Below are 17,604 nucleotides of genomic sequence, written 5' to 3'. Positions count from 1 at the left end.
ATAGGCAGATAGATAGACAGACAGATAGACAGACAGACAGATAGATAGATAGACAGACAGAAAGACAGGCAGATAGACAGACAGGCAGACAGACAGACAGATAGATAGATAGATAGATAGATAGACAGGCAGAAAGATAGGCAGATACATAGATAGACAGACAGACATATAGATAGACAGACAGAAAGACAGGCAGACAGACAGACAGATAGATAGATAGATAGATAGACAGGCAGAAAGATAGGCAGATACATAGATAGACAGAAAGACATATAGATAGACAGATAGATAGATAGACAGATATATAGATAGACAGAAAGATAGGCAGATAGCCAGACAGACAGACAGATAGATAGATAGATAGATAGATAGACAGAAAGACAGGCAGAAAGATAGGCAGATAGATAGACAGACAGACAGACAGACAGATAGACAGAAAGACAGGCAGATAGACAGACAGACAGACAGATAGATAGACAGAAAGACAGGCAGACAGACAGACAGATAGATAGATAGACAGAAAGACAGGCAGAAAGATAGGCAGATACATAGACAGACAGTCAGACAGATAGATAGATAGAAAGATAGGCAGATAGACAGACAGACAGATAGATAGACAGGCAGAAAGATAGGCAGATACACAGATAGACAGACAGACATATAGATAGACAGATAGATAGATAGACAGAAAGATAGGCAGATAGACAGACAGACAGATAGATAGATAGATAGATAGATAGATAGATAGACAGAAAGACAGGCAGAAAGATAGGCAGATAGATAGATAGATACATAGACAGAAAGACAAGCAGAAAGATAGGCAGATAGATAGACAGACAGATAGACAGACAGACAGACAGATAGATAGACAGAAAGACAGGCAGAAAGATAGGCAGATAGATAGACAGACAGATAGACAGACAGACAGATAGACAGAAAGACAGGCAGAAAGATAGACAGATACATAGACAGACAGACAGATAGACAGACAGACAGACAGATAGATAGATAGATAGAAAGACAGGCAGATAGACAGACAGATAGACAGAAAGACAGGCAGATAGATAGATAGACAGAAAGACAGGCAGATAGACAGACAGATAGACAGAAAGACAGGCAGAAAGATAGGCAGATAGACAGACAGACAGACAGATAGACAGAAAGACAGGCAGAAAGATAGGCAGATACATAGACAGACAGATAGACAGATAGATAGACAGAAAGATAGGCAGATAGACAGACAGACAGTTAGACAGATAGACAGAAAGATAGGCAGATAGAGAGAGAGAGAGAGAGAGAGAGAGAGAGAGAGGTAGATAACTATTTCAATGCATTATAATCCTGAATATTTTATTTAATGCTTTTAAAAACATTCCTCTCTGAGAAGGTCCAGAGGTTCCACCACTCTGCCAAAGGTGTCCCGGACATGCAGAAAAAGCTAGAGAGGCCCTGAATCAGAAGGACTCTAAGCTCCTTTCTAGAGGAATCCTATGATCTCAATGTAATTCAGTCGCTTCCTGATCAAACATGATTCTTGGGCACTGGGCAGCTATTCCATTGATTGCCCATAGAGGGAGCCCCAGGATCTCTTTTTATAGACAAACCCATGAAGCCTTTTCTACAGGAGCCCAGCGGGAAGGCAGGGTACCACCCTGTGAAAATGGCTCACTTGAAATTGCCCCCAGGCTAAAGGAAAATTTGAGATGGCAAGATATGTCAGCGTTGAAGCTAACAACCAATTACTGACCAGGACTACAACCCCCAGGGATCCAATTTGCTTCCTTTACCCACATTCCCGTAAGAATGAAAACGTGGCTTTCCCTATTTTCATTCAGAAATGTCCAGCCTCATTGGGAGGAAGATTTAGAGCTGGAAGGGTCATCAGAGGCCAGCTAGTCCAACCCTCCCATTTTAGAGACAAGGAAACCGAGGCCCAGAAAGGCGTGTCCCAGGGAGTCATTTCGCAATCCTTAGAAGGTTCACGTTGTGATACTTGGAATTAAGATTGCAGTTTAGATCTATAATAAAGAACCCTGTTTTAGGACAATTGTTGACCCCTCCCTGCATTACAGCACACATCCGTGTACCAAGAAGAAACTGCCGTGCCATACATTCCTGTAATCCCCCAAGGGACCCCCATCTTCTTGCTTCAACCTGAATTAACACAAGACCCTGTCTCAAGACTCAGGCTTTAGGAACAAGGAACTGACCCACACCCGAAGTGAGCAAACAAGTCCTGTTATGGATATGTCCCTCAAGGCCCCTGCCCCCAAACAGCAAAATAATAAGGCAACATGAATGCAGTTAGGCCTCGACGGGCCCCTCGAGGCCTGCTCCTGTCAGCTAAAAGGATAAGGTTATGCAAAGACAGACATTTGCTAACATCTCTGTTCCTTGTATCCAACCCTTGAGCAACAACCCATACAGTTAAGAAAATATCTAACTGCTGAACCTCTGCTTCTGTATAAAAGCTTCCCCTTGAGCTCTGTTCAGGGCCATCTAATTCGGGTTGCTTGTGCTCCAGACGGCCGCCGGCTAATAAATTCTCCATTTAAAACTTACACTCTGTGATGTGTCTTGCCTGCTGCCGGTATAACAACATCTCCCAGTGACATATGGCCATGGAAGCAGGTCCAGTTAGGAGGCAGAATCGAGGAGCCTTGACTGGGGCAAACAGAATGGTCTCCACGTTCGGGGCTTCTTAGAAATGCAGAGCCGAGGAGTGACCAGAGCTGAGGTTTTCAGAATCTATTTTATCGTAGGATCACAGGCTTAGAATCTGAAGGGACTACAGAGGTTACTCTTCATTTTACAGATAAGGAGACCGAGGCTCAGAGAGGGGGGCAAGTGACTCGGTGACGAGTACTAAGTGGCAGAGTCAGGACTCAAACTCAGGACTCTTTATTTCAAACGCTTACTTTTCACTGTACCGTACTTCCTCAAAGATTGTCACCTGAGATCACCTTAAGCTTACTAAAGTGATAATTTGTTGTTCATTCATTTCGGTCATGTCTGACTCTTCATGACCCCATTTGGGATTTTCTTGGCAGAGATATTGGAAGGGTTTTGCCATTTCCTTCTCCAACTCATTTGGCAGATGAGGAAACTGGAGCAAACAGGGTAAAGTGACTTGCCCAGGGTCACACAGCTAGTAACTGAGGCTGGATTTGAACTCATAAAGATGAGTCTTCCTGACTCCAGGCCTGGCACTCTATTCACTATGGCACCACCCAGCTGCCCTAATACAGAACTCTGATTCATTCATTCCTTCTTTCAACAAACACTGATCAAATGATTCATCATAGCAGGCTAAGCATAAGGCATCGAGGGAGAGAAAAAAGAATCCCCTTGGTACAAGAAGTTTCATTAAATGGCACTTGAAATGTCATTTGTTGGAGTGTAGGAGTGGACAGTTTTTAGATTAGAACTTAATGAAATTTGGAGCCTTTATTATTGTCAAACTCAGTTTTCCATCAGTAAAACCAGCGGGATTGGAACCTTTTCCTTAAAAATGGTCTGATTTCATTCAGTTTCTGATAAATAGCCTGAGTCTCTGCTTTGCTGCCCTCCCAACATGAGTGACCACTTACTGTGCATTAGTAGCAGAAGAAACTGGTGGCTTTTCAGCTGATGGTGCTTTTTATCAGGCTTTTGTGGTCCCTGATCCTCTATGGCTCTTTTAAGAAATGTTTGAAGCATTTTTAATTTCATTTTTTAGTTCCCTACAAAGTCATTTATTTAGGTGTATAGTAAGAACAGTTGCTATAAAACATTCACCCTGTGAACCTGGAGTCCACTTTCCTTCAGCAACAGATGGCAGCCATAACAGGAAAGTGAGCTCACACCTAGAGTATGAAGGTAATGAGGCTTAAGTGTGAGAGAGAGGTGGTAAACATGAGGCCACCGTCTGGCCTGAACCAAGTGAAAATGGAGTTGGGAAACATGCTCCCCTTGGGTGCCGCAGCATCTCTGCTGGGAGCCGTAGCTCAGCTGGGCTCCCAAGGTCTGCTCCTCTTCTCACTGCTCAGTGGCCCAACCCTCTTCTCAGATGCCAAAGCTCTTGAAGAACAGGGACTGTCTTTTACCTTCCTAGCACTTAATACAATGGCTGGCACCTTGTGGGAACTTAATAAACGTGTGTTCCCTGGCTATCTCTTCAAATGGCCTGGTTCTGTCCATAGTTCTATTTCGTAGTGGTATTTTTGGTAAGTACTCTTCTGTCCTCAAGTCTATGTGACCAAAGGAAGACCCTTGCTCTATTTCTACGGCCCATATACAAGGAAGTATCTCATGAAGTTGGATTTTCTTGAGTATGACACTCTTTGCACACTCAGGCCATCTCTCAAACAGTTTTGCTCTTTTTGGGGGGCATATGCTCATAATTCTGCTGTTTCCTTTCTCCTTTGGTAGCCATTGGTCCCATGAACAGGTCCCTGTAAATTTTGGTGGCCTCTACTTCTCTTAGGCTGACCCTGTCCCCTTCTCAGTTCACCCTCTGTCATAGATTGTCCATCTGTATCACAGTCAGGGGGCTTTTCACTTTTGCACTGACTTGGCATTCCTAGACTTAACATTCTGATCTTGCTCACTCCAGTTTCAGGAATTTGCTGATCTTAAAACCGGCATGAATAAGAAAGCTTGGCCCCTTTGATGCTTTCCATCAGATTGCCGATTTGTTTCCAGCTCAGGTGCCCACCAGTACTGTAGTAATTCACTTGCATGATTGAATCAAACTTTTACTGGTTGTTCCCCTGGGGGAGATGGGTTCTTTCCAGAGAAGAATCTTAACTTGGGCCCATGATTTTCCCATAAAGTGGGAGATCTGGGACCCAGCACTAACTGTGTAGGGATAAAGCATCTTTCCCAGGTTTAAGCAAACATTTCAGTTTGCCTACTGGCAAACCTTCTCTGCCCATTAAGGTCTGCAATCTTTCAATCAGTTTCTCTTCTTCAGAAGGAAGGCATGATGATCAGTCTCCAAGCACTGTCTCACTATCCCAGCATCAGGAATTTTTGAATGATCAATCGCATCTGGCAATTCACACACAAATATGGGTTGGGTGGTACTTCCTGGTTTGGATGATCGATGTTCTATGATTGCTGCACACCGCTCTTTTCAATGGTTTTTAGCATCCTTACTTTTACATTCTCAGGGGCTACCCTTAGGATTAAAGACCTCTGTGTTTCTATAACCGTTGCTTCATATTGGCACCCCTTTTCTAGAGTTCTAACGTTCTAGTTAAAATTGTATTCTACAAAGAAGCAATTATGCAAATAGCGGACACATAAGCAGGCGGTGCCATTCAACCATTTTGTTAAACATATGCAAATGCAGTCATAGCTGAAGAGCCATCAGTTAGAAGTGAAAAGGCAAGCCATATCAAATAGGTGGATTTAAAGACCCAGGGGAATAGGCAACACTGTTATCAATAACACAGGACTTCCAGCTGGGTTGATCAGCAGTAGGGTGATTCTTCTGTAAGGAAGAAGCACAAGGTATTAATTATCTAGAACAGACACAAGTACAATGCATTGGGAGTCCTATGAGATACAACTATTCTGACTGTTGAGTCAATCATGAGAGAGGAAAATCCCGCTGGTTGAATTTAAATCTTAAAAATGTAAAAATCTAGACCTCTTCCTAATTTTCTTCAAAGTTTAGTTCAAGTATCACCTTATATATGAGGCCTTTCTTGACTCAATTAAAATTACCGGGTATTTACATGTTTTATTTCTATAATATAGAGTCCCCATACACACATGCTAACTCCACCTCCGTACACTTGAAAATCAAATGCCATAAAGGATTTAAATTTTTATTTTTAGAGGTTTTTCCCAAATTTTTTTCTGATTCTAATTTTGAAACATTTTCTTTTTTTTTTTTAGTAGAATTATTTCTTTCCAGTTCCACCAATCAATTAATTAAGTAGCATTTATTAAGCCCTTACTATGTTCCAGACCCTGTCCCAGGTCCTGAGTCTACAAAAAACAAAAATGAAATAGTTCCTGCCTTCAGTAAGTTTACATTCTATCAGGAGAAAACAAAGCCTACACAGATAAGTGTAGTGAGGGAGGCAGGATAGCCTGGGGCAGAGGCTGGGCTCATGAGTTTAACAGAAGGCAATCTACTTGAAGAAATTATAAAATGTTGAAAGCAGGTAGCAGAGAGATTGAGACATAAGGGAGTTTCCCTTTCAGATCTAGGCCTGTTTGTACTTTGTAAAAGATGCAGCGTTTAGTAGGGTAGTTTGCTGATGGGAAACTTCCTCCTTCCCCCACTCTACCGATTGTAGGGGTTCATCCGTAGGCAGCCACGAGCTTGCAATTTCTTCCATTCTCCCAAATTTGAGCTGCTGAAATGCTTAACTATTTAAAGGCCCCCAGTCAATCACACTGTTCCCTTCCTAAACCAACTGGAGAGGTATTTACAACTCATAAAGGGATCAGAACAGAGATGCATTTTTAAAAGTTAGTCTGACACCTCATTAATACCTTGTGATTACAGTCTGGGTCTTCTGGGCCTGGACCCACTGAGGTGGGAAAAGGAACCCCCTCCCTTCTGCCTTACTCTATAAAACTTCTGGGGCCCAAGGTCCCCATAGAGATGAAAAGGCAACATAGAAACACCAATTACATAAGGGGAATTCTTTGAACTTCACAAAGCAGCTGGCTCCTGGGAAAGGGGCATAGGGAGGACATGGAAACTAGAAAATAGACCTATTTTGTTTCTTCTTGGCTGAAGTCTCTCAGGCAACATCTACAGACTTCCGCTGTGTCCTTGAGGGGAACATGTGTTTTTCCATCAAAGGCAGAATTACAGGACCCTAGAATGTCAGGGCTGGTCTGATCTCATTTTCTAGAGTGAAAAAAAAACCAGCATAGAGGGAGATGGAGTGAACTGCCCCCTAAGATCACACTCACTAGGGTGAGACTGGTCACAGCCTCATCAAAGACTACCGTGAGAAACTGCTTTCACCAAATACACGGTAAAAGGTGACTCTTAGGTTAAGCTGTCTCCACTGATGACCATGCTGATAGGCTAAGAATGTGTCACGAAACACACCCCCCATCGGCCTTGCTTTAGACAGAGTATTGGAAGCTGCACGATTGAATTTTTGCCAATCAGCCCAATCTGAATGTGCAGGGAGAGCTGGCCATTTGGAGCAAATTCATGGTAAAATTTTTTATTAGGCAAAGAATTGTTCTATAAAATGTGGAGGGTGTGACCACAAGAGCCCATGGGAGCCTGATTAAATGATAGAGGGGAAGGACTTTGGGACTCGGATTGTCTTCTTTGATTGGGCATGAGACCTGTCTTCCAACAGGTGGGGGTGGCATGATAGGTGGAGGCAGATTTCGCCTTGCTGCTTGTCAGGAACACTTCCTAACAACTGGAGTTGTGCCACAGCGGAATGGGATGCCTTGGGAAGGAGAGGCCACATACCCACCTGTCTGGTGTGTTTTTGCAAGGATTCCTTGTGTGTGTGTGTGTGTGTGTGTGTGTTGGGGGAGGGGAGTTGGACCCTTATAGCACTCAAATTCTTTATCAGGAGAGGCTAGTCAACTAGATGGGAAGGGGATAACTTCTCTAGAAACCCCAAGTATGCAATTCATTTTGGGGGAGCCTCTTAGGGTAGTGCTATATGCTTGGAAGACTGTGTAATTCCCTAAGGGCTGTGGGATGCTCACTGGAAGATGCAGCACTGACTTTATAACAAACCAAAATGTGTCTTAACCATAGAGTATTCTGAGTCTAGAGGACTGTCTAGGTTTGGGATGGTGGTGGAGGAAATTGTGACTTATGACAGGGTGAGATTGTTTGTCTTCATTGATAGGATTCATTCAATGAGTCCTTTGTCTTTAGCATTGTCTGGGTGGATCAAATAAGAACTGTCCTTGTGGGGGGCCTGAGGTTTCTCTTACTCACATCAGAGTGATGATATCTCTTATTCACATCCTCTACAAGCATGAGTCAGTCAGTTAACAAGAATTTATTAAGTACTTACCCCAACTAATTTATTTGGTTTCTAAGTTAAGATCTTTACATGTATCATCTTGTGGGCTGTTGTTTCATGGTTTCCAATTCCCTAACTAGACTGTAATTTCCTAGAGGGTATATCTATTACTTGTCTATAACATACATAGCTTAAACACACAGGAGGTCCTCAAAACCTTGTTGATTGATATGAAGAAGGAATACTATATATATGTATGTATATATATGTGTGTGTGTGCATGTATATACACACATACATATACACACACATATATACATATACATATATGCCAGACAGGTAAGACTATCATGGAATACTGAGAAATGACAAATGTGAAGAATCTGAAGACATGTGAACTGATGAAGAGTGAAGACAACAGAATCAGGAAAACAACTGACACAGTGATTTATGACAATGAAAGTAGAAACAACAACCACAAAAGAAACAGAAAAATGTGTACTTATAATGATCAAACTTGGCTTTGGAGATGAGTTGAGAAAATTCATTTCTCTGGGCCTGTGGGAGGATGGGCACACAGATACACTGCTCATGGAGCTCTGAATTGATTCAATTGTTCTGGAAAACAGTGTGGAACTATGCTCCTGAATACACTGAACTGGGAATACACCGCAAAGAGATCCAAGACAGAGGGAAAGGACTCAGAAATAAGGCATGAAAATATCTATAGCAATAGCTTTTTGATGTAGCAAAGAACTGGGGGAAAAGAGTGGACACATCAGCTGGAGAACAGCTGAGCAAATTATCACAGAGGCAGCTAGGTGACAGGGCTTGGACTCAGGAAGAAAGCCCCAAGTTTAAATTCGGCCTCAGACGCTTATTAGATGTGGGACCCTGGGCAAATCATCTAACTTCTTTTTGCCTCAGTTTCCTCTTCTGTAATACAGGGATAATAATAGCACCTACCTCCCAGGGTGAATGTGAAGTGCAAATGAGATAACTATAAAGTGCTTACCACAGTGCCCGGCACATAGTAAATGCCGCAGAAATGTTAGCTGTTACTATTAGTAACATGGGACATTTTTGCTCTGTAAGACAGGATGAAATGGAGAGATTCAGAGAAGCCTGAGCAGATCTGTGTCGATGCAAAGTAAATCGAGGAGAACCAGGAGAATAATCTATACAGTAACTACAATAGCCTAAGTAAAACAACTTGGAAAGACTCCAGAATTCTGACCACAACAAAGATCACTCATGATTTCTAAAGACTGAGGAGGAACCATGTTTCCCACTTCTTGGCAGAGAGCTAATAGACTTCACCTTGTTTGTGTCGTGGACCTTTTGGGCAGTCCGGGGAAACCTACGGTCCCCTTTCCAGAATCATGTTTTTAAATAAAATAAAACAGATTACAAAGGAAACCAATGAGATTGAATTGTTGCTTTCAAAATTTAAAAAAAGTTCACAGGCCTCAGGTTAAGAGCTCCTGGACTAGAGGTACAGAAAATTGATCGACTGAAAAACATTAGTTGCTCACTGTGTGCAAAACCCTGGGTATACGAAAACGTGCTGGTTTGTTTTGCTTGACTCTGCTATTGGTTTCAAGGGGTGGCTTCTATCTGGGGATAGAGAGCTGGTAAGGAGTGATGGTCTTACAAAGAAGAAAGGACAGAAAAGAGCCTCGATTAAAAATACCCAGAAGAGATCAGAGGGAAGGTCAGAACGGGACACAGACAAGGACAATTTTGTTACTCGTGTTAAACTTAATACACACTTTTTTAAAAATTCCCAACCTCTATGTAATAGATGTTCACAGTTTCATATGCAGCCCCTTTTTCTGTTCTTCAGTTTGGTTTTTAATAGTGTTTCATTTAACCACTCTTTCCTGCTTAAAATAACTAGTTGTCAATCTCACTAGTTGTTGGATTTGGTGCTGGGCTCATCCAACATTTCCCAATTCTTCCATGGGGAAGAAACATCTGTGACCTGGAAGTCACTGAAAGTTGTGTATACATTGGCCTGGTTTGAAGGATCTTGTAACTTACTGGTAAAATTTAACCACCTCTTCTTCATTCTCTCTTTTTTTCCTCCTTGAAATGAATGAGCACACAAGTCCATGCACATGTATTTGTATTCGCTTTGTATATTGAAATGTCCATGATTGCTGATGTTAAGTTCATATTAAAAGACAAATTTTAACTAAACAAGTACACCTCCCTCTGTAGAAAAAGGACTACGGGAGTGAAATATTATTATGCTATTAGAATGCTATTAGAATATTATTATACTATGAGAAACAGCCAATGGGTTGGTGTGCCAGAGTTGCTTTTTTCTCTCTCTCTTTTTTATTCTTTATTATAAGGGATGGTGCATTGGGCAGAGGAAAAAAGAAGAGGTATATTTGGAAATTAATGTGATGTAAAAAAACAAGCAGCACCAATAAAAAGTAAAGATAACTCTTCCAAAAAAAAAGACTATCTCTAATCTCTCTTTCCTAGTGTGTGTGTGTATATTTGTATTTGAATTACCATTAAATTATATGAGCCTGGTATAGAGCTAGACTCATTCTTTCTGCATCATTTCTTATAGGGAAATCATGCTGACTTTAATTCTTTAAACATCTTCTCCAGGCATCTTATCTCACCCACTAGGAAAGGAATGGCTAACTCGATTGGCTCTGTAAGATGTGGTCCGTGTATGGCTTCCTGACTTTACCATCACTCCCTCTGCCATTATGCAATGATTTGGGGCCCTCATTAGGGTCCATAGATTGGAGAGCAGAGACCTTACCCCGCCTTTTCCACAAGGTTCCACCAGTGGGAAGGCACGGTCAAAAAGATGTTCTCGTCTTGTTACCCTGACCTCACAGGGTAGGGTCTATCTCCTCTAGAAGCCCCCAAGTCCAGTCCCTTCCTGGCCCATGAACTCCGTTGTTTATCAGGAACAGCAGAATAAGAATATTTGACTAGAAACCAGGAGACTTGGGTCCTCATTCTGGCTCTGTCACTAATTGTGTGATCTTGGTCAAGTCACTGCCTTTCCCTGATCCTTATGTTCTCCCTTTATAAAAATACAGGATTAGACTATATCAGGAGTTCTTAACCTAGATTTGACAAACTTTAAAAAAATAATAATTTTTAAAAAATACAATCTAAAAATACAATTTTTTCTACATAATGTGTTTCTATGTATTTTGTCTTATGCATTTAAAACATGATTGTGAGATGGGGCCTGGAGGCTTCACCAGACCAAATGCCCAAGGGGTCCAGGACCCCAAAAAGGTGAAGAGCCCCTGGATCAAATGGCCTCTGTGCTCCCTCCTGGCTCTGACATCACATGATCCTGTCACTCTCACCTCTCAGGAGCTGGTTTTCTCCTTTCTAAGATGGAAGGAGATAGGCTGCATCCTTATTTTTCTTAGTGAACCATGGGAACATGGAATGTTAGAGCTGGAAGAGACTACTAGGCAAGGCCCGAGCTCTTTTGGGAGGTGGTATGACATGGGGGGGGGGCAGCGTGGAGAATGCCAGCAGGCCTGGGTTTGAATACAGATGTAGCTGGGTAATAGAAGGGATAGGGCATTGGGCCTGGAGTCAGGAAGACCTGAGTTCAAATCCTGCCTGGTTGAGTCACTTAACCTTCTGTGCCTCTGTTTCCTTATCCTGTATCCTTATCTACCTACCTCCCTCCCAGGGTAGTTATAAGGATCAAATGAGATAACATTTGTAAAGTATTTTACAAACCTTAATCTACTCTAGAAATGCTGGTTATTACACACATATAAATAAATATATTAATATCAGCATTCTATTCATAAGGATAGGCTAAAGGCCAGACCTGGTAGTCGTCGCCGGCACAGGAAATTGCCAGGTGAGGAAGATCCTTCTCCCCATCCAAGCCATCATCATCTCTGCCACCTGTACTTGAGGGGTGCTGCCTGGAGCATTGAGGGATGAAGCAGCCTCCTCAGGGTTTCCTAGCCAGTAAGGGTTAGAGGTGAGGCTTCAACCCTGGTTTCCCTGGCTCTGAGGCTAGCTCTCTAACCATTATGGCAACCAGCCTCTCATTATATCCATGTGACATATTGACATGGCACCAATATTACATTGATATGATATAAAATAAGGTTTACAAAGTGTTTTATATGGTTTATCTTAATTGACCTTCACAACAACCCTGGAGGATATGAATACTCTGGGCAAGGATTACTATTTCCATTTAGAGCTGTGGAAACTGAGCTCACAGAGGTTGGGACTTGTCCATGGTGGTTACACAGCTGGTACACGGCAGAGCTGGGACTCCCTCACAAATTTTCTGACCGATCCAGCTCACTGACCCATCCCAGGGCCATTCTGCCCTGTCATGCTGCCTCTTAATGAGCCAGTATTTATAGGCAGGTTTGGCTCCATAGATGGGAAAACTTCCTGAAAATTAGTGTGGCCGAGGATGGGATGAGCTGCCTTGGAGCTGAGGCTGACCTGAGACAACTCGTTGGGGATTTTCCAGAAAACATCTTGGTCAGGGACAGGTTGGCCCAGAAGGCTCGAGGCATCCCCTCCATTTCTCAGAATCTTTGTGTGGTGGAAAGCACTTGGGGCCTAGAGTCACAAGGCCTGGGTTTGCCACTTCCTGGTCATATGGCCTTGGGCAAGGCCCTTCATTCACTTGCGCCATCGCTCATCTTTTAAATGAGAATCCCCCTTGTACTACTCGCCCCACAGAAGCTGGTGTGGATGGGAACCCAAGTTCTGGACATTTATACCAGAGAAGCATGAGCTCCGGCAGGTCCTGCCAGAGAGGAATGGACTAGGTCTGTTATTGGCGGCCAGCCTCGCCCAGTGTGGAGAAGCTCACTAGGAGAGAGCTGACCACCAACCTTGAATTTCTTTGGTCATACAAAGCTGTTGGTCTACTAAGGTGTGAGAAGCTGAGATCTGCTTCCATGAGAGGAAATAGCAACACAGGTGAAATCCTGGATGTTTAAAAGTTCAAAGTCCTGCCTATCTCCCAGGGTCGCTGGGAGGGTTATAGGATTATAGATTGAGAGCTAGAAAGGATCTCAGGGGCCACAGTCCAACTCATCATTTTACAAAGGAGAAACTGAGGCGCAGGGTGGTCAATGTGACATAGGGTCATAGATTTAGAGTAGCCATCTAATTGAGCCCCCTCAGTTTATAGCTGAGTAAATTAAATGAGAACATTCATAGGAAAGTTCTCTTAATCGGTTAAGCACGGTGTAAATGGAAGCTTCTCATCATTAGGGGGTTCCATGATATATGGGCTATCAGAATTCAGAAAAGCAGCAAGAGATAGTTAGATCAAGAGAACAAATGCTTAATGGAAGAAGTGGAACCAGAGAAGGGCCTGGAGGGATGGATTGAATTTTGATGGATAGATGGATAGTTGGATGGATGGATGGATGGATGGAGGAGAGGTCATTTCAAGTGAAGAACAACATAGGCACAGGCAACGAGGCAGGAATGTGCAGGATGATGGGTAGGGGGGAGATGATTTGGGGACTGGTGGGAAATAAGTTTGGGTGGATAGGGTGGGGCAAGTTGTGAAGGACCTTTAATGCCAAGCAGAGTTTAGACACGGCATGTTCATGGTAGGCATGAACATCGAGCCCTTGAAGTAGAGCGCTAGTATGGTGAAGACAGTGTTCTAGGAAGATTAGCTGGATGCAGTGAAGGGAACAGTCCAGGCTCATGTGGAGTGACCAAAAAAATGAAATAAAATAAAATAAAATGCTGGTCAAAATTAAGTCTTTAAATTTATTTGCCAGACCATGATCTGGCTGATCAAGACTGTTCCTTGATAGCAGCTGGTAAAGGGAAACTTCTCTGGCTGAGAAGAGAGTCGTAGGAAATCGAAGAATAGGAAAAAAGTACACATTGAACCAAGCTATTTGTTTAACAGATGAATACTTGTTGAGGTCAAGATGACAGACTCCTGTGGAACCATCCCAAAGAAACAGAGAGCCACGAAAGGACAGAGACAGAGCTCATGGCCCTGCTCGGCTCAGCACGAAGCAGCTCTGGCATCATACTACGCACCACTGGGAAGCCTCACATTTAAAGCTTTTATTTTGAAAAATAAAATACAAAAGTCATTGAATTGTAAATGTACATGATTCCCCACCCTCTCAGAAATAACACATAATTCTTTAAATAATTAAGCTATTTAACATCATCCACATTAATAAGATTTCAACAGGAACAACTGTTCTACAAAACATTTGGGACGAGCACAGACCACCCATTCCAAAAGCTCCCCAGCCCCCCCGCTTAGATCCTTCAGTCTTCTTTAGAGAAATCCATGTTACAGGTCGAAGGTTTAGAATCAGATTAAGGAAAGATGTGGATCAGAGCAGCTGCAGCAGAGATCTGGCCCAGGTGGGCATCTTTTTCCTCCTGACCTTTTACCCCTGCTAATGTCCTCACTCCACGTAATATCTTACTCTGTTACCACTGAAGTACGTGAGTGTCCTGGCAGAGAAATAATTCATTTGTGACAGCTGCAGCGCACGTGATGGAACCACACACGGGAAGGTGACGGACGAGAGAGAACAGAGAGAAAGAGGCCCGAGACGCAGGTCGGGAAGTCCCAGTCACTGGACGGACAGACGGATGGACGGATGTTGCTAGAGATCACCCATCCCTTGAAAAGGCAGAATTCCTTCCTAGGGTGAGAGGAGAGAGAACATCATTACAGGTATGCCCTCAAGTCACAGCAACCCAGCCAGCCTCAAATTCCCACTCTGAGGCAGGGAAATGGAGGGGAGCCAGAAAGATAATAAAGCAAAATGTACACAGTGCTTTAAGATTTGCAAAGCCCATTGTACATAAATATACATGTATGTATGTATGTGTGTGTATACAAATACATGCACATATATGTACATTCAGAACCTAGCCTAATGCCTGGCATGCAGTAGGCACTTAGGAAATGTTTACTGCATTGGATTCAGACCTCGACATAAAATCTCACTTCAGCCTGTATGTCGCACGCCTGTAGGATGGCTCTGACCCTGAGAGCTGGTAGGGACTGCAGGGCCGCTCTGGAGGCTGTCCATTCTGCTTTGAGACGCTTGGCCTGCGGGGGCAGTGGTGATACTGACAGCTGACGTTTATTTAACGTTCTAAGTGGGTTACAAAGCACTTCATATGACATGTTATCCCATTTGACCCTTACCACAACCCTAGGAGGCAGGCACCATTTTACAGACTAGGGAACATTGCTGCACAAGGTCGTGCAGCTTGAGCGCATTTGAGGCAAGGTTTGAGTCCGAGTCTCGCAGAGTGTTCACCGCCACACAGTTACAAGGTTTGGAGGTGAGACTGGAACCCAAGTGTTTCTTACTGAGAATCCGAGTCCTGCACAGTCTCAGCCCATTTCATGGTCTCTAAGAGTGCTAAGCTCTGAGTTAGCAGAGAGCTGGGTTCGAATTCCACCGCTGACTTCAGCAGTGTGATCTGGGCTGAAACGTGGCGGTGCTGGAAGGGCTGTTGTAAAGAAAGCATCGCTATAACCTTTAGTCGCTAAGTCCACGTGTCATTATCGCCATGTACTGGATGAACTCCCGGGGCGGGGAAGGCAGCTAGAAGGCAGTTCTCCAGGTGATTGGTGGAAACCCTGACAGCCCCCACAAGAACACCCGAAGCCCATCTCCTCTGTCCTTCTGCAGGGCTGGCTATTTAAAGGTCCGGCCTTCAGTGAGGGTGCAACAACCTCCTGAGGATCTCCAAATGAACAGATTATAATCAGAAAATGAAAATGTTCCAGGAGGAGCTGGCAGTACCTCCTGGGGCTCTGTCAGGGCTCTGGCCCTGTGGGCAGGACAGATAAGGCCTATGAAAGGACAGCTTGTGATCTGCCAAAGCTAGCCCATGCCCCTCCAGCTGCTTCACCTAAGGGACCGTTTCCCTGACTGTACTCTTGGATCACGCTAGTTTTTGCATGAGAACGAGCTTCCCAGAGAAGCACCATGGTGGAGTGGGCAGAGGGCTGGCCTTGGATCTAAGAAGTCCTGGGTTCAAGTCTCATCTCTGCCACATACTGATTGGGGGGGCCTTCAGGAGCCATGAGCCCTCTCAGTGGCCTAGGCAACTTTCTAAGATGCTACATTGCAGAGAGGGTGCTGAGCTTCCCTGGTGGAGGGGTCTCCTCACTGGGCATTCCCCTTCAACTCTTCCCAACTCCTTGTGGGATGTCCAGAGAGCCAAGAAGGAAGTCTTGGGCAGAGCACTGCTCTGGGCCCTGTCCACCTCCCTCTCAGTGGGCACGGCTGGGCACCCCAGGGCACTCAGGAAAACAAGAACCAGATGGCTTCAAGCCACAAGTGGGTTTGGGGATCACCTTGTCCAAGCTTCCCATTCTACAGAAAGAAGGTCACTCATTCCAGGTCACCCAGGGATTCAGACGCAGGTCCTCGTATCCCATGCCCAGGGCCCACCTCTCACACCACCATTTTGGACAAAAACATCCCTACTCAATGTGTGGCCCCAAAACTATAAAAAGCCAGCCCTCCAGCCCCTTGGCCCCACTTGGGGATAGACCTAGTACTTGGACAATAAGGGTGAGCACGGACTCCACGGCACAATAACAAGAACCAGCCTGGTGCCTAAAAACACTGCTGCACATACTGACTGCACATGCTCCCTTACAGAAAGTGATGTGTGGACACTGGGTCATCACGTGAGATTCATCAGGACAGCGCAATTCACAAGCCAAAGCTGGGGGAGAAATGATGATTCTGAAAAGCTGAGGCCGAAGCGCGCTGGCCGGCACTCCAGGACAGAGACTGCGGGGCTGAGGCCTTGGGAGCTCCCTTGGAGCTTCAGTCCTGCTCAGAAGTGACAGCACCAATAGGGTATCTCTGCAGGACTCCGGGGGTCTGGCCTTTTCCCGACCTCATCTCACTTGACCCTCACCAGCAGGATGGTCATGATGAAGGAGGAAAGGATGCTGCCCCTGGAGCCAGAGCACCTGGTTCTGATCCCCGGCCCTGGGGTCTGACACCTGTGCAATCTTGGGCCATTACTTAAGCTCCAGAAGCCTCAGCTTCCTGACTAGGTAATCTTATCCAATGATCACCTTAGGAAGCAGGTCTTACAGGTGTTACCCAATACCCATTTTACAGAGGGGTTAACTGAGGCTCTACAGAAATTAAGTGACTTGCCCAGCGTCACACAGCTACCACTGGAGGTGAGATTTGAACCCCAGTATCTTTTGAGTTCAAGTCAGGAGTTGTCTTGCTGTGCCTTGGGCTAGATGTTGTCTAGGTCCCTTCCAGATCTAACATTCTTCAGTGTCTAACCTGGACCTGTCACAAAGGTGGAGGCCCAGCTAGCCCCCAAGTCTGTGAGAGCAGCTCCTGTTGGGTCTCTGCTAACAATTCTCATGTTAAAATAACCCGAATTAGAGAAATACAAGCAACCTTGGGGCCTCTGACCATCACCTTGGGTGTGACGGAGATGTCTCCACTCTTCTCTACTCGCCGGGTTCATTCTGTTAAGGGAAGCAAAGAATAATTTAAACACCTTTCAGTCAATCAGAGCAAGACCCTGGTGTTACTGGCTGAGAGACCCCAGAGAAGCAGCAGCAGCAGAAGCAGCAGCAGCAGCCAAGAAAGCCAGGTACCACGTCTGC

General features: G+C 44.4%; 1 protein-coding gene across 2 annotated transcripts in view; it reads right to left on the bottom strand.

The window, feature by feature from the left end:
- Positions 1–13,977: 13,977 nt before the first annotated feature.
- Positions 13,978–17,604, bottom strand: part of TPST1 (tyrosylprotein sulfotransferase 1) — a 118,042-nt gene continuing 114,415 nt past the window's right edge. For both annotated transcript variants that reach the window (XM_036765860.1, XM_036765861.1), the window contains 2 exons: positions 17,414–17,463; positions 13,978–14,635 (listed from right to left, as the gene is read on the bottom strand). In XM_036765860.1, the coding sequence (XP_036621755.1) occupies positions 17,446–17,463 (18 nt within the window). In that variant the 3' untranslated portion in view covers positions 13,978–14,635; positions 17,414–17,445. The remainder of the gene's footprint in view (positions 14,636–17,413; positions 17,464–17,604) is intronic.

This window comes from Trichosurus vulpecula, chromosome 7, assembly GCF_011100635.1.
Source record: "Trichosurus vulpecula isolate mTriVul1 chromosome 7, mTriVul1.pri, whole genome shotgun sequence".
In the NCBI taxonomy this organism is placed as follows: Eukaryota; Metazoa; Chordata; class Mammalia; order Diprotodontia; family Phalangeridae; genus Trichosurus; species Trichosurus vulpecula.
The sequence above is the reverse complement of the archived record's forward strand: the minus strand, read 5'-3'. Positions and strand labels throughout refer to the sequence as shown.